The sequence below is a fragment of the Rhinopithecus bieti genome, unplaced genomic scaffold, assembly GCF_001698545.2.
Source record: "Rhinopithecus bieti isolate Rb0 unplaced genomic scaffold, ASM169854v2 scaffold_11964, whole genome shotgun sequence".
Lineage (NCBI taxonomy): Eukaryota > Metazoa > Chordata > Mammalia > Primates > Cercopithecidae > Rhinopithecus > Rhinopithecus bieti.
Window position 1 is genome coordinate 51,656 of NW_016807677.1, and position 18,038 is coordinate 69,693.

Consider the following 18,038-nt stretch of genomic DNA (forward strand, 5'->3'; position numbering starts at 1 on the left):
TTTTGAGACGGAGTCTCACTCTGTCGCCCAGGCTGGAGTGCAGTGGCCGGATCTCAGCTCACTGCAAGCTCCGCGTCCCGGGTTCACACCATTCTCCTGCCTCAGCCTCCCGAGTAGCTGGGACTACAGGCGCCCGCCACCTCGCCCGGCTAGTTTTTTGTATTTTTAGTAGAGACAGGGTTTCACCATGTTAGCCAGGATGGTCTCGATCTCCTGACCTCGTGATCTGCCCGTCTCGGCCTCTCAAAGTGCTGGGATTACAGGCTTGAGCCACCACGCCCGGCCTAATTTTTTATATTTTTCGTAGAGATGGAGTTTCACTGTGTTGGCCAGGCTGGTCTTGAACTTCTGACGTCAGGTGATCTGCTTACCTTGGCCTCCCAAAGTGCTGGGATTACAGGCATGAGCCACCGTGTCCGACCCAGATAAATTTTCCGAAGGACACCAAATTTACCAAACAGTGTTATTTATTCTTTTATTGTTCCTTTTGTTTGTTTGACTAGGATGTGACCTCCACAAAAGGAAATGAGTTTGAAGATTACTGTTTGAAACGGGAGTTACTGATGGGAATTTTTGAAATGGGCTGGGAAAAGCCATCTCCTATTCAGGTATGTTAACCCTTTTTATAACATATATAAGGTTATGTGTCAGCCATTAAACAGTTTTCTTTTGCTCTGCGGAAGTGGTATAGTGAACTAACGTTTTCTCATGTGTACACAGTTTTCTGAAATACTTAAGGGTAAATTAGAAAATCATGGCCTTTACAACTCTAAATATTTCAGTGTATATTTCTTAAGAATAGGGTATTCTCTTATGTAACCACAGTACAGTTACCTTCAATTAACATTGCTAAAATACTTCTATCTCATCTGTTATTCTAATTATTAATGGACCCAAACATGTCCTTTATAGCAGTTTTTTTCTTCTATACAGGATCCAGTCTAGGGTCAGGTATTACCTGTAGTTATGTCTTTTTTAGTCATTAGTGTTTCCCTAGTGTTTTTTCTTCTTTTTATGCCATCGGCATATAAAAATACAGCCTCCAACCCCTTCCCCACACCCCTTTTTTTTTTTTTGAGACAGGGTCTTGCCCTGTCACCCAGCACCCAGGCTGGAGTTCAGTGGCCTGATCTCAGTTCACTGCAGCCTTGACCTCCTGGGCTCAAGTGATCCTCCTGCGTTCAGCTGTCTGAGTAGCTGGGACTACAGGCATGTGCCACAACACCCGGCTAATTTTTGTATTTTTTTGTAGGGATGGGGTTTTGCCATGTTATCCAGGCTGGGTTCACCATAGTGCTAGGATTACAGACATTAGCCACCATGCCTGGCCTCCTTTTTTTTATTAATGGAACATTTCCCATTTTGGGATTTTCTGATATTCCGAAGTAATTAGATTCAAGTTAGGCTTTCTCAGCCTGAATAATGCAGAAATCACATTATGGCCTTCTCAGGGTATCATGTTTGAAGGTGTACATAGTGTCCATTTATTCTTCTTTGGTGATGTTAATTTTGATTACCCTGTCAAGGTATATGATTTTTCCATTCTATAATTACTGCTCTTTCTCCTCTCCATTGAGATGAATAAGCAATCTGGGGTGCGTTTTGAGACCATGCAAATACAGTAATACTATGGCCACCCTCCTCCTTCAACCCAGTAAGATAGATATTGAGGCTAGGTATTATCCCCATTTTGTGGATGAGAAAACAAAAGTTCAGAGCAGTTAGTTCTCTTAGCGTATTGTTTTCAACCAGGGAGAATTTTTGTCCCCCAGGGGACATTTAGCAATTTGTAGAAACATTTTTGATTATCATCAATGGGGGGATGCTAAAGGACCGCCCCTTACAACAAAGAATTTTGTGGCCCAAAATGTCAGTTGTGCTGAGCTTGAGAAACTTAACTTAGCCAAAGATACTTGTAGCTCATGAGTGGTAGAGGTGGGATTTGACTTTGTATCTTCAATTCATGGCATGATACTTGTTTTAAAAAAATCACAAAATTTCCCCCCTAGTTTTAGCACCCATTGGTGATTCTTGCTTGAGCTCATCTCTGCTCTGATGGGTTATGATGACTTTCCAATTCTAGCACTCCCTCTGTATTTGCTCCTATAAAGAATAAACTTCCCTTCCCCTCATCCATATTTATCTGTTATCAGTATGGACTTACACTCACCTTTTTTTTTTTTTTTTTTTTTTTTTCCTAAAAATATCCTAGATCTGGCCAGTGTAAGCTCTTTCAGGTTGGTTCCTGTGTGTTTATGATGTGTCCCCTTCATTTTTCTTGAGTATTTTCTTGCTTCTATTTATATATATTTTTTGAGACGGAGTCTAGCTCTGTCACAGAGGCTAGAGTGCAGTGGCATGATCTTGGCTCACTACAGCCTCCCCGTCCTGGGTTCAAGCAGTTGTGTCTCAGCTTCCCCAGTAGCTGAAATTACAGATGTGTGCTACCACACCTAGCTAATTTTTGTATTTTTAGTAGAGACAGGGTTTCACCATGTAGGCCAGGCTGGTCTCGAACTCCTGATCTCAAGTGATCGCCAACCTTGGCTTCACAAAGTGCTGGGATTATAGATGTGAGCCACTGCACCCAGCCCCTTTCTTGCTTTTTGACATAACATGATGGCAGGCTTATCTTATACCTACCGTGGCCCAGCATTGGCATCCAAGGATCCTTGATTCTTCTTTTTTTTTTTGAGACGGAGTCTCGCTCTGTCGCCCAGGCTGGAGTGCCGTGGTGTGGTCTCGGCTCACTGCAAGCTTCGCCCCCCAGGTTCACGCCATTAGCGTCCCGTGTAGCTGGGACTACAGGCGCCTGCCTCCACGCCTAGCTAATTTTTTTTTTTTTTTTGATAGTTTTAGTAGAGACGGGGTTTCACTGTGTTAGCCAGGATGGTCTCAATCTCCTGACCCCGTGATCCGCCCGTCTCAGCCTCCTAAAGTGCTAGGATTACAGGCGTGAGCCACAGCGCCCGGCCTCCTTGATTCTTTTTAGTGTGGAGTAGTATTAGGGACCAAGACCCAGGCATTAGGTACCCTGTTTGCTACTTGGTCCTTTCAGTGGAAAGAGCAGGGAAATAAATGCATGTATATACACATACCCACACACGCATACACATAAATATACGTGTACATATAAACATGCATTATACATAGGCCAGTTTGATAAATGATGACAACAGACATACTTAAATTGATGAAATGATTGAATTCAGGCTGTGCTAAGGACAAACCTTGTGACATCACTGAGTATTTTTTCATTGAGCCAACATGTATTGGCTCAAAAAATGTGTTGAGTGACCTATAAAGTGACCTTGGGAATTCTGTGATGAATAAAACAGATATATGGTTCCTGTCTTACAGTTTGGAACGGACAGCTAATTGTACAAGTAATTCACTGTAATATGATAGGTACCTTTCTGAATTGACATATGTATGTAGTCATTAGAGGAAGATGGGACAACCTGGAAGAATTGAGCCATGTTTGAAGCAGAGAATGCTGGGTAGCGATTACCCAGAGTGAGTGTGCTATTGGCTGGATAAAGTATTAAGACAAGGATATGCATCATCACAGCGGTAGTTTGGGTTTAGATATTAGAAATATCTAGGAATCTACTATGATGTAGTTCATGTTAATCCATTTTATCTACACTGAAGTCTTTTTTTTTTTTTTTTGAGACAGAGTCTTAACTCTGTTGCCAGGCTGGAGTGCAGTGGCACGATGTCGGCTCACTGTAACCTCCACCTCCCGGGTTCAAGCGATTCCCCTGCCTCAGCCTCCCGAGTAGCTGGGACTACAGACGTGTGCCACTGCACTCGGCTAATTGTTTGTGTTTTAGTAGAGACGGGGTTTCACCATGTTAGCCAGGATGGTCTCCATCTCCTGACGTTGTGATCTGCCTGCCTCAGCCTCCCAAAGTGTTGGGATTACAGGTGTGAGCCACCGTGCCTGGCCCACTGAAGTCTTATGAGAGTTCTTTTACAGTAGGAACTGCATCATTCAGCTTTTATTTCTAGTACTTAGCATAGTGCCTGTGCTTATTTAGCATGCTTTGATGAAACTTAGGTAACTCATGTCTGCAGGTGAACATGGTGTAGGGAACTGCCCAGGTTGAATCCCAGCTCTGCTCCTTCATAAATTGGTTATTTGGGAGCTGTAAGGCTTGGACTCCTGACCTATGTAATTGAGGTAATAGTGTAATACCATAGGGTTGTTGTAAAGATTAAATGAGATAGTTCATGTGCTTAGTACAATGCCTAGTACATGATAAATGCTCAAAAAATGTTATGGGTTATTTTATATAATAGTTTCAAAAAAGGAAATTAGTTAATTTAGGAGACGTAATTGTTTTAAATTTGTTTTAAAGAGACCGAGTCTTACTGAGTTGCCTGGGCTGGAGTGCAATGTCACGATCCTAGCTCACTGCAGCCTCAAACTCCTGGGCTCGCATGATACTCCTGCTCCAGCCTCCTGAGTAAGGATGATAGTGGAGTACCACCACACCTGACTTCTTTTCTTTTCTTCTTCTTTTTCTTTTTTTTTTTTTTTTTTTTTTTTTGGTAGAGTCAAGGTTTTGCCATGTTGACCAGGCTGGTCTTGACCTCTTGGGCTCAAGCAGTCCTGCCTTGGCTTCCCAACATGCTAGAATTATAGGTGTGAGCCACTGCACTTAGCCCAGTCCTCATTCTTCATGGGTATTTGTTAACTCCTATTTCTTACCTTGTATTAAAATTTAAAAGTAACTTTGTTACTTGTACTCTCAGTGTTGGTATCGCATATAGGCAATTAACTCTTCAGCCACTTAACCAGTCTGACATCTAGCTTTTTCTGTAAAGTAGAAATAAGTACTCTCTCATGGGATTTTTATTGTGAAGATCAAATGTAGTGTATAACCAAAGTATTTGGAAATAGCAAGGTATCGTATGAGTATATTTTAGATACTCAAGGCCACCAATTGTATTGCCTTTTTCTTTCCTATTTTGTCCTGGGGATCCATGGATAGCACAAGATTAAGTGTTTCTTAGAGTCATTCAGAGTAACAAGTCACAAATATTAGGATTTTAGAACTGAAACAAAATCTACAGATCCCCTTGTAAAAAAAATTTTTTTTATTTTATTTTCGTAGGTTTTGGGGAACAGGTGGTGTTTGGTTACATGAGTAAATTCTTCTTTTTTTTTTTGTTTTGTTTTGAGATAGAGTTTCACTCTGTCGCCCAGGCTGGAGTGCAGTGGTGTGCTCTTGGCTCACTGCAACCTCTGCCTCCCGAGTTCAAGCGATTCTCATGCCTCAGCCTCCCAAGTTACTGGGATTACAGGTGCGCGCCAGCATACCAGGCTAATTTTTGTATTTCTAGTGGAGACGGGGTTTCACCATGTTGTCCAGGTTGGTCTTGAACTCCTGACCTCAGGTGATCCACTCTCCTCGGCCTCCCAAAGTACTGGAATTACAGGCATGAGCCACCACGCCTGGCCAAGTACATTCTTTAGTTGCGATTTCTGAGATTTGGGTGCACCCATCTCCCCCCTGGTAAAATATAACCTCATGGCAGGCTGTCTTCTAGTATTCTTTCCATTATCTACCTTCTCTCTCTTTTTTTTTTTTTTGTCATCCCTCCCCCTTGCCTAAAAGTGTGTCTTCTATCATGCTTGGTTTTACAGTTTCATCCAGGCATTTTTTCCCTGTAAATATTAAAGCTGCCTTGATTAGTTGGATGAGTCTTCTGCATTTGAGTATTTGTTTGAGATGGAATTCAGTTGCAGTTTGGCTGTGAGATTATTGGAGAATTGACTGGGTGCAGTGGCTCACACCTGTAATCCCAGCACTTTGGGAGCCCAGGGGTTCAAAACCAGCCTGAGTAACATGGCAAAACCCTGACTGTACAAAAATTAGCTGGGCATGGTGGACATGTAGTCTTAGCTGTTCAGGAGGTTGAGGCTGCAAGTGAGCCAGGATTGTGCCACTGCACTCCATCCTGGGCAACAGAGCAAGACCTTGTCTCACCAAAAAAAAAAAAAAAGTTGGAGAATTAGGCACTTGAAATTATATGCTCTCAAAAGAGCTTTTACATTGATAGCCTGGAACCAGATATACTACAGATTGCTCCCACACATATTTCTTTGATAGAGCCATCTGTGACCAGTTCTAGGTATGGATGCTGTGGCCAGTAGAATAACTGTCATTCTGAAGGTGTAGCTTTATAGGAACATAGACTTCTTTGGAAGGCCTAATAAGAATATACTGTATTTGTCTGCTTAGCATTATTTGAAAGTTTATATTAACTTTGAGATTATGATTGAGAAAGATGGCCTCTCTTGTTGCTTCCAAATCCTGGGCACACCTCTTGAACACTTTTTCGAAAATCTAAGAAGGTGAAGAAATGAGTAGTTCATTATTGAAGGAAACATGGAAGCTCCTTACTGTTGGCAACAAAATTTTGTGCCAGGTCAACTAAGGTCTAATAAGGATTAATAGTTTACTATTTATAGTTAGGAATTACAGCATTCTGAATCCTGTAATAAGTCATTCCTCCTGCTCCCAATGTGTTTATTGTGATTAAAAAATTATTTCCTAAAAACTCAGTTTTTTTGGTTTGTTTTTTGTGGTGTTTTTTGTGTGTGCGTTCTGTTTTGTTTTGTTTTTGGGTGGGGTCGGGGAGACAGAGTCTCTCTTTGTCACACTGACTGGTCTTGAACTCCTGGCCTCAAGCAGTTCTGCCTCAGCCTTCCAGAGTGTTGAGATTACAGGCGTGAGCCACCATCTGCAGCGTAAATTAGAGAGATCATTAGAAATTAGTATCTCCCCCTTTTTTTCCTGGTAAGCAGCGAACATCTGTAACAATCACTACCTCCTCTGCAGTACCCATAGGGTTTTTTTTCCTCTTGGAAATTAAGGTTTGGAAAATTAGAGGAAGCAGTCAGTGTAAATGCAGCTAGTTGGGCAATGTTGAGCTTTTGTTGGTACCACACTTTTGTAAAATGCCTCTCAATACTGGGAAATTGGAAAGTATACCGTTAATTATAGGCATCAGAAACCAACTTGATCTAACTTAAGCAAAAGGAAATATATTGGAAAAATAACAAGAATTCACAAGATTGAGAAGGCTAGAGAAACATACTTGGAAATGACTGAGAACTGAGATAGCTCTGAAGGACTTAGGAAGCTGTAATGGATGCACTGTAACAATTTAGATTCTTAGGAGGCAACATTCCGCTGGCCTAGTGTGCGCTATGTGTCTACCACTTGGCTTAGAAAATCGGTGAGGCTTGGTCTGTTGGGACAGGAGAGAGCAGGGCGTATGTAATTCCTTAGAAGGAAATTGGAGTATTACTTAGCAAAGGGATACTAGAGAACCCATACACAACAAATACTCTTCAGTCAGTATGTAAATGGTACAGTGAATGTGAACTTGGAGACCTAAGGTGGCAGATGTCAGCCCTAAGCTTGTGGAGTTGGTTTTTTTGGGGTAATAGCTCTATTGAGATATAAACAACAAATCACACATCAAAAGTATAAAATTTAATGTTTTTTAGTGCATTTAGAGTTGTGCAACCATTACCACAATAAATTTTAGAACATTTTGATCAGTCCCACAAAAGAAACCCTTTTAGCAGTCACACCTTATTTTCTCCCACCCCTAGTATACTTTCTGTCATTCTAGCTTTGCCTAGTCTGGACATGTGATATAAATGGAATCCTATAGTATGTGATTTTTTTGTGACTGGCTTCTTTGACTTAGCATTGTCTTTTCGGAGTTCATCTGTGTTGTAGCATGTATCAATACTCCATTCCTTTTTGCTGAATAATATTTTATTGTATGGCTTGACTACTTCTGATTTATCCACTCATCAGTTGGTAGATATTTGGGGTGGTTTTCCAAGGACTCAGGAGTTAATGTGCTATTTTGTGAAAATCTGAGAAGTAGGAAGGGGATTTAATGATCTCAACTGCTATCCGTTTGAAAAACCTAACTTGTGATTTTAAATAAAATAGCAGGCTGCCTTCCCCGTTCCCTTTTAAAATAGAAACTGCCCCTGCTTTTAACCTTATGAAATTTTATTTATGAATAAAGTTTGTACTGTTATTAAAAAAAAATACATAGAAGGAACTGACTATTAAGGATAATGCTGCTGTGAAAATTCAGGTGCAGGTTTTTGTGTGGAGATATTTTTATTTCTCTTCACTGTATACCTAGAATTCCTAGTTCATATGGTAACTCTGTTTAACCTTTTGAGGAACTGCAAGACTGGTTTCCAGCATGACTTATACGTTCCCACTAGCAGTGTATGAGAGTTCCATTTTCTCCACCTTCTTGCCTCTACATGTTATGTGCAGATCTACGTTCGAGTACTGGCTAAAGCATTTCTTGCTTTGTGACCTTGGGTAAACTAATCCTGTCAAGACAACAATATTTTATTCTCTTTTCTCTCTTTCTCTCTCTCTCTCTGTGTGTGTGTGTGTGTGTGTGTGTGTGTGTGTGTGTGTGAAAGACGGAGTCTTGCTCCATTGCCCAGGCTGGAGTGCAGTGGCACGATCTTGGCTCACTGCAACCTCCTCTTCCCGGGCTCAAGCGATTCTCCTGCCTCAGGCTCCCAAGTAGCTGGGACTCCAGGTGCGCACCATGACAATTTTTGTATTTTTAGCAGAAACGAGGTTTCACCATGTTGACCAGGCTGGTCTCGAACTCCTCAGGTGATCCACCTACCTCAGCCTCCCAAAGTGCTGGGATTACAGGTGTGAGCCATCTCGCCCGGCCAACAACATTTTCACAGTTGTTCTGGCAGCTGTGTTGTTCTGACCATATGGAACCCATTTATATCCTGTGATTGGAGCTCTAGGTAGAAAGAGTGTTGTGGGAGATGGAAGTCGTCCTGCTTATTATTTAGTCCTTTCTACCAATAGCGGCTTTAAAGGGCTAAAGCTGTTTTTTGTTTTTTTTGTTTTTTGGGGGTTTTTTTGGTCATTAGCCCAGGCATAGAAGGGAGAAATGTCAGTGACTGTGAATTTGATACCTAGTGTCTTAGTTTTAGAAATTAAAAATTCAGGCCAGACGCGGTGGCTCATGTGTGTAATCCCAACACTTTGGGAGGCCAAGGTCGGTGGATCATCTGAGGTCAGGAGTTCAAGACCAGTCTGACCAACATGGTGAAATACCCTGTCTATACTAAAAATACAAGAATTAGCTGGGCGTGGTGGTGCACGTTTTTAGTCTAAGCTGCTCGGGAGGCTGAGGCAGGAGAGTCGCTTGAACCTGGAGGCGAAGGTTACAGTGAGCCAAGATCGCGCCATTGTACTCCAGCCTGAGTGACAAGAATGAAACCCTGTCTCAAAAAAAAAAAAAAAAGAAAAACATTTAAAATTCCACATCATGGCCAGGCGCGGTGGCTCACACCTGTAATCTCAGCACTTTGGAAGGGCGACGTGGGTGGATCACGAGGTCAGGAGAAGACCATCCTGGCTAACATGGTGAAACCCCGTCTCTACTAAAAATACAAAATAAATTAGCCGGGTGTGGTAGCGGGCACCTGTAGTCCCAGCTACTCAGGAGGCCGAGGCAGGAGAATGGTGTGTACCCAGGAGGCCAAGCTTGCAGTGAGCCAAGATCGCGCCACTGCACTCCAGCCTGGGCGACAGAGTGAGACTCCGTCTCAAAAAAAAAAAAATTCACATCATTTCCTTTTAACAATTTTAACAACTAATTGAGCTTTTCGTTGTTGTTTGTTTTGTTTTGTAGAGAGGGGGTTCTTGCCATGTTGCCCAGGCTGTTCTTGAACTCTTAACCTCTCTTTGTATATGTCTGTCTATTTTTCAGTAACTTTTGGGAATCCTTTGCTGTTGTCTGGGAAATTTAAGTTAATATGAACTATTGTTATCGTTTGCAAAATATGTAACAAAGTAAGCCAAATATTAAAATGAGAGGTCACTTTTAGTGATGTGACCGTATTTGAGGTAACTGCAATAGAATTGAACCCTCAATAGAGAGCACATTTCAGAACAGAGAAGTAGGCTGTGAGACAGACATTGGAGATTTACTTGTTATATAAATAAATGACAAGTAGGACCTGAGATTAAGCTTTCCCAGCCTATTCGTGTTTTGTTGCAGGGATGAGGTGTCCAAGCAACAATTTTTCACTGGTCAATTTGGTTTGCTAGTCTCAAAATACATATAGTCTTACCTTGGAATTGTTTTGCTTTTCCTTTTAAAATTTTGTAGAGATGGGGTCTCACCGTCCTACCTAGGCTGGTCTCAAACTCCTGGGCTCAAGTGATCATTTTGCTTTCGTCTCCCATAATGGTGGGATTACAGATGTGAGCCACTGTGTCTAGCCTTTTTTTTTTTTTTTTTTTGGGGGGGCGGGGTGGGGAGACAAGGTCTCACTCTTTCATGCTGGAGTACAGTCGTGCAATCATGGCTCACTTCACCCTTGACCTCCTGGCTCAGCCTCTCAAGGGTTATAGACACCTACCACCACACCCAGCTAATTTCTGTAATTTTTGTAGAATTGGGGTTTTTCCATGTTGCGCAATTGCCCAGGCTGGTGTTGAACTCCTGGGCTCAAGCCATCGCCCACTTCTACCTCCCAGCATGCTGGGATTACAGGCATGAGCTGCTGTGCCTGGCCACTTTTCCATTTTTTGTTTGAAGGAGGCCTTGCTTTTGTTTTGTCTGTATTTTCAAGTGCTATTTATGGGTCAGCCTGAGTTCCTCCACTTTCTTTGTTGTTTTCGTCAGACACACACGTAACACAGTTTTTATGACATTGGGTTACAATTTAAAATTCTGTGAGCAGTTCTGGTAAATACTAGTTTATAATGATGTTGATGTTGACTGGTCCTGCTGATTTACTTGGATCTCTGCTATTCATATAGAATTCAAATGTAGGATACTTAGGATACTTAAAGCAATACCGAAAAGAGGTATCCTTCAGTGTATTTCAGAGAGAAATTTGCTTGTGTACTAAATTCACAAGTAATTTTGTATTGTCTTATCTCTTTTAGGAGGAGAGCATTCCCATTGCTTTATCTGGTAGGGATATCTTAGCTAGAGCAAAAAATGGAACAGGCAAGAGCGGTGCCTACCTCATTCCCTTACTTGAACGGCTAGACCTGAAGAAGGACAATATACAAGGTTAGTTGAACAAAAGTTTGTTTTTAAACTAAAAATGGGAGTTTCAGCCTTGGAACTATGTGTAGAAGATACGCATTTTTTTAGTCAGAATTTACATTATCTAAAATCTGTATTCTTTCTTTTCAGGTTTTTTTTTTAGCCTGATGATGGTCTTTTAAAATGATTCCCAACTTTTAGAGATTTCTAGTTTTAAGAGTGTTTTTATATGATACACAGTTTTGACAGCATTCCAGTGAGACAGGAAAAATAAGTATTAGTGCCCTATAGGTAGGAAAGCTGAGGCTGGGCACGGTTCCTCCCAGCCTGTAATCCCAGCACTTTGGGAGGTCAAAGTGGGTGCATCACCTGAGGCCAGATATTTAAGACCAGTTTGGCCAACATTGCGAAACCCTGTCTCTACTGAAAATACCAAAATTAGCTGGATGTGGTGGCGCACACCTGTAATTCAGCTACTCAAAAGTGTGAGGCACGAGAGTCACTTGAACCCAGGAGGTGGAGGTTGCAGTGAGCCAAGATTGTGCCACTGTACTCCAGCCTGGGTGACAGAGTGAGACTCTTAACTCAAAAAAAAAAAAAAAAAAAAGACAGCTGAGATCCTAAGAGGTTAAATTAGTTGACACTGCTACTTATAAACTATGGAACTATTTCTTGTGGCAGATGAATGTTAGCAGAATTCCTTGTGGAAACATAACTTCTGTTGAAAGTCTGTGGGTTCTGAGATTTTAAGAGCCTCGGCAGCGGGGAATAAACAATTTTCATAGTTATATTTAGTGTAAGTTAATGGAATTAAGATTTCACCTCTGAAACTTTACGTTTTTAGCCTTCTTAATCTGTAATTATCGTTTCTTCCCATATTTCGTATGATGTAAATAGAACCTAGATAGCAGGAGTTTCCTACTTAGGTATTTTACACTGGTGAATCTGACTCAAATGTAGTTGGGGCTCTTAGAAATATTAAGTTAATAAACTTTGAGCTAGTAGTTGCCAACTCAACATGCTAAAAGTTTGTAATTAAGAAAGGATATTGGCTGAGTGTGGTGCCTCGCCTGTAATCCCAGCACTTCTGGAGGCTGAGGTGGGCAGGTCACCTGAGGTCAGGAGTTCAAGACCACCCTGGCTAACATGGTGAAACCCTGTCTCTACTAAAAACACAAAAATTAGCTGGGTGTGGTGGCAAGTGCCTGTAGTCCCAGCTACTCAGGAGGCTGAGGCAGGAGAATTGCTTGAACCTGGGAGATGGAGGTTACAGTGAACCAAGATCACACCACTGCATTCCAGCCTGGGCAACAGAGCGAGACTCTGTCTCAAAACAAAAAAAGAAGCAGCAGCAGAAGGCCGGGTGCAGTGACTCACACCTGTAATCCCAGCACTTTGGGAGGCCAAGGCAGGAGAACCGCTTGAGGTCAGGAGTTTGAGACCAGCCGGGCCAACATGGTGAAACCCCATCTCCACTAAAAATACAAAACATCAGCTGGGTGTGGTGGTGGACGCCTGTAATCAATCCCAGTTACTCAGGAGGCTTAGGCAGGAGAATCGCTTGAACCTGGGAGGCGGAGGTTGCAGTAAGCTGAGATGGCGCCACTGCACTCCAGCCTGGACAATAGAGCAAGACTCCATCTCAAAAAAAAAAGAAGAGTGTAATATTTATATGATAGTATTGCTGAGGGAAAGTCTAAATCTGGGACACTATAATAAGTTCTCTTTTTGTAAAGAGATTTGTCCATTTGAGTTTTCATAATGTCCTGTGAGTCCTGTGATGATTCAACTTTTAGTTTTTTTTATTTTATTTTTTTTTTCTTTTTTGAGACGGAGTCTGCCTCTGTCGCCCAGGCTGGAGTGCAGTGGCTGGATCTCAGCTCGCTGCAAGCTCCGCCTCCCAGGTTCACGCCATTCTCCTGCCTCAGCCTCCCAAGTAGCTGGGACTATAGGTGCCTGCCACCACCCCGGCTAATTTTTTGTATTTTAGTAGAGACGGGGTTTCACCGTGTTGGCCAGGATGGTCTCAATCTCCTGACCTCGTGATCCGCCCGTCTCGGCCTCCCAAAGTGCTGGGATTACAGGCTTGAGCCACCGCGCCTGGCCGGCCCTGATTTTTTTAGTAGAGATGGGGTCTTGTTATGTTGCCCAGGCTGGTCTCAAACTCCTGAGCTCAAATGATCCTCCCGTCTCAGCCTCGAAAAGTGCTGGGATTCCAGATATGAGTTACTCACTGTGCTACCCAGCCCAATTTTTTAATACATCTCGGTATCTAGATTATAAGGTATCCTTTTCTTTTCTTTCCTTTTTTTTTTTTTTTTGAGACGGAGTTTTGCTCTTGTTGCCCAGACTGGAGTGCAATGGCGCGATCTCGGCTCACCGTGATCTCGACTCACCGCAACCTCTGCCTCCTGGGTTCACGATTCTCCTGCCTCAGCCTCCCTAGTAGCTGGGATTACAGGCATGTGCCATCATGCCCAGCTGATTTTGTAGTTTTAGTGGAGATAGGATCAGGCTGGTCTCAAACTCCAGACCTCAGGTGATCCACCCACCTTGGCCTCCCAAAGTGCTGGGATTATAGGTGTGAGCCACCACGCTTGGCCCCCCCTTTTTTTTTTGAAACTGAGTCTCATTCTGTCACCCAGGCTGGAGTGCAGTGGCGTGATCTTCGCTCACTGCAACCTCCGCCTCCCAGGTTCAAGTGATTCTCCTGCTTCAGCCTCCCGAGTAGGTGGGATTACAGGTGCGTGCCACCAAGCCTGGATAAGTTTTGTATTTTTAGTAGAGATGGGGTTTCACCATGTTGGTCAAGCTGCTCTCAAACTCCTGACCTCGTGATCTGTCCACCCTGGCCGCCCAGAGTGCTGGGATTACAGGCTTGAGCCACTGCATCATAAGGGGCAGTATTTCTGTAGCTTTTTAAATTTTGTAAATATAATGTATAGCATGTTCTCCCACCTCACCCCATATTTTCTCATATGTTCCTTGATGTTGTTTCAGCAATGGTGATTGTTCCCACTAGAGAACTTGCTCTACAGGTCAGTCAAATTTGCATCCAGGTCAGCAAACACATGGGAGGGGCCAAAGTGATGGCAACCACAGGAGGAACCAATTTACGAGATGACATAATGAGGCTTGATGATACAGGTAAGAAATGATTACTAAAAGGTAGTGTACCTCTCTGTAATTTTAGTCTCAAGTATTTCAATAAATTATTAAAAATTGTTTTTAAGGATTAAGGAACAGAAATCCTGCAGTAAAAAAAAGGGAATGACCATTGCATTCAAGAGAAAAAAACAAATTGACCGTAATTGAAAACAATATTTGACTTTATTAGTAATTCTAAAACAGCAAGTTTATAGTAATTTTACCTGTTTAATTGGTAAAGCTAAAAGTAGTAGTAGACGATAATGTAAGTTTGTGGAGAAATAGGCTATGTTGTAAACATGGGGGTGTCAACTTATATTTCTATCATGAGCAATTTGGCAGTCTTATTTTAAAATTATAAATTATATTTTTAAGAATCTTTCCTGAAGAAAAAAGTTGGGTAAATACAGGGCTGTATGTACAAAGTTGTTTACTATGGGGTGGTTTGTCGTGCCGAAAAATTGGACCAACTTAGAAGGAGATTGGCTAAATAAATACATTAAAGTATAGTATGAATAGTATTCTACATAGTCATTAAAGAGTGAAGTTGATCTGTATTCATTTTCATGAAGATTTTCATGATACATTGCTGAGTGGAAAAAGGTAACAAAACAGCAAGAATGAGATCACTCATAAAATTATATCTAAAATTTTAGTTAGAATACTATATGTAATTATGTGATATATTCTTTGTATTGCATAGGTTTTTAAAAAATTGTTAACCTTGTTTGATCCTTTTAACAATACTTGGTTCACTGTTCCAGATTAGAGGCATTGCTTTTATGTCAGAAGTCTGGTGTGCCTTCTGTTATTAATTGGGAATTACCCTAAAACAAGAAACTATGCCTCCTTTTGGAAGCAGGTGATTTGGGAAGCTGTACCCCACCCAGTGTAGAGGTGAAAAGTATTTTTTAAGCATCCTGCGGTGAAATGGAAGTCTTTATCCTAAAACACATCTTTGGACCTTTTTGTGTTATTCCCACCTCTATAACACAATGTGTTTTTTTTTCTTTTTTTTTTTTTTTTTTTTTTTTTTTGAGACGGAGTCTTGCTCTGTCGCCCAGGCTGGAGTGCAGTGGCCGGATCTCAGCTCACTGCAAGCTCCGCCTCCCGGGTTTACGCCATTCTCCTGCCTCAGCCTCCCGAGTAGCTGGGACTACAGGCGCCTGCCACCTCGCCCGGCTAGTTTTTTGTATTTTTTAGTAGAGACGGGGTTTCACCGTGTTAGCCAGGATGGTCTTGATCTCCTGACCTTGTGATCCGCCCGTCTCGGCCTCCCAAAGTGCTGGGATTACAGGCTTGAGCCACTGCGCCCGGCTCTTTTTTTTTTTAATTTGAGGCACAGTCTTACTGTGTTGCCCAGGCTGGAGTGCAGTGGCGTGGTCTTGGCTCACTGCAGCCTCTGCCTCCTGGGTTCAAGCGATTCTCCTGCCTTAGCCTCCCAAGTAGCTGGGATTACAGGCTCCCACCACCACAGCCAGCTAATTTTTGTATTTTTAGTAGAGACAGGGTTTCACCATGTTGGCCAGGCTGGTCTCGAACTCCTGACCTCATGTGATCCACCCACCTGGGCCTCCCAAAGTGCTGGAATTACATGGATGAGCCACTGTGCCCGGCCTAGTGTTTCTGATAAAAGATAGTCATGTGCTGCATAACAGTGTTTTGGTCAGTGACGGACCGCATGTATGTCGGTGTTCCCATAAGGTTATAATGGAGCTATACAATGGAGTAGGCTGTACCATCACATAGCAATGCATTTCAGAATTATCATTAAGCAGCTCAGGACTGTAATATGATAAACGTTTACAGTATCCTTTTTGCCCAAATTAAAATTAATGAGAATATGTTTTCTAAATCTTGCATAGTGCACGTGGTGATTGCTACCCCTGGGAGAATCCTGGATCTTATTAAGAAAGGAGTAGCAAAGGTTGATCATGTCCAGATGATAGTGTTGGATGAGGTAATATCTCTTCATTTGGCATTATACTATTCTGTACTTTCTGTGCTTTGCTTATAACTGCCAGTGAATGAAGCAAAAGCTGCTTATGTTTATGATCTAATAAACACATAAGCAATCAAATTAATTTGCTTATAAAATGTGTTTTACCCATTAGAGGGAGTAGATTATAGGCATTCATTGGAATTCTCCTTTTTGTCTTTTTCTTAGAGATAGCAGAGATTAGGTTTTATTTTAATTTTTTAGAAGAGGAGTGAATAACCTCAAAGCCAAATTTATTCTACATCTCTTTCTACTTGGCGATTAATTTTTAAAAGCATATAATATATATTGTCTCATTTTGTGCATACTATTTTGTACTGTTTGGTTATTAATCTCTGTTAGACGTATTATCTCACCATGTTATAAATGCCTTTTAAAAACTTATTAAATCTGTAGTCCTGGCATCTAGCCATGTTTTGTACATATACAGATGGTCCCTGACTTAAACGATGGTTCACTACGGTTTCTCAGTGGAAGTGATAAGCTTTCATTAGAAACCGTACTTTGAATTTTTAAGATTAATATTTTTCCTGGTTAGTAATATGCGATATGATATTCCCACGATGCTGGGCATCAGCAGCAAACTGCAGCTCCCAGTCAGCCACATGATCATTGAGGGCAGACAGCCGATACTGTACAGTATACGGTGTTGTCAAGTGATTTTGCCCAACTATAAGCTAAGTGGAGCATGTTTCAAGGAGGCTAGGCTAAGCGATGATGTTCAGTAGGTTTGGGTAATATTTTAACTTAGGATGAATTTATCAGAACATAATCCCATTGTAAGTCAAGGAGGATCTGTAGTGTATCAGTGTTAATGTTTTGACATGAGGTTATTTTCACATTTGGTTTGTGTTTTATTATTACTATTTTTTTGAGACAGACTCACTCTGTCACCCAGACTGGAGTGCAGTGGCGTGATCTCGGCTCACTACAACCTCTGCCTCCTGGCTTCAAGTGATCCTCATGCCTCAGCCTCCTGAGTAGCTGAGATTACAGATGTGTACTACCCACGCTTGGCTAATTTTTGTATTTTTAGTAGAGGTGGGTTTTCGCCATGTTGGCCAGGCTGGTCTTGAACTCCTAGCCTCAGGTGGTCCTCCTGCCTTGGCCTCCCAAAGTGCTGGGATTGCAGGCGTGAGCCACCACACCCGGCCTGGTTTGTGTTTTAGGTAACATTTAATTCAAATCAGGCTTTTATCTTTAAGTAATGAGAGATAACATTTATTAGTCACTGGGTACCAGCACTAAGTGCTGTACTTTTTTTTTTTTTTTTTTTTCATTTAATTTTTACAAGAAACCTATAAGGTAGGTATCCTGTCAAGTAGTTACGATAGTACGTAGACATCCAAATTTTAATTTGCTTATAAAGTATGTTTTACACTTCAGATGCAGTAGCTAGGCATTCGTAGGAATTCAGCGTTTGTCTTTTTCTTACAGGTGCCAGAGTTTAGGTTTAATTTTAAGAAGAGGAGTGGCTGGATAACTTGAAAGCCAAGTTTTTTCTTTTTTGTGTTTTTGTTTTGTTTTGGTTTGGTTTGGTTTTTTTTGAGACGGAGTCTCTTTGCCCAGGTTGGAGTGCAATGGCACGACCTCGGCTCACCTCAACCTCAACCTCGTTCAAGCGATTCTCCTGCCTCAGCCTCCCGAGTAACTCGGATTACAGGCATGTGCCACCATGCCCAGCTAATTTTGTATTTTTAGTAGAGACAGGGTTTCTCCATGTTGGTCAGGCTGGTCTTGAACTCCTGACCTCAGTGTTCTGCCTGCCTCAGCCTCCCAGTGTGCTGGGATT

General features: G+C 41.9%; 1 protein-coding gene across 2 annotated transcripts in view; it reads left to right on the top strand.

The window, feature by feature from the left end:
• The window catches only part of DDX6 (DEAD-box helicase 6), a 41,339-nt gene that overhangs the window by 11,932 nt on the left and 11,369 nt on the right, over window positions 1-18,038 (top strand). For both annotated transcript variants that reach the window (XM_017883179.1, XM_017883180.1), the window contains exons 4-7: window positions 504-608; window positions 10,995-11,124; window positions 14,101-14,247; window positions 16,113-16,207. In XM_017883179.1, the coding sequence (XP_017738668.1) occupies window positions 504-608; window positions 10,995-11,124; window positions 14,101-14,247; window positions 16,113-16,207 (477 nt within the window). The remainder of the gene's footprint in view (window positions 1-503; window positions 609-10,994; window positions 11,125-14,100; window positions 14,248-16,112; window positions 16,208-18,038) is intronic.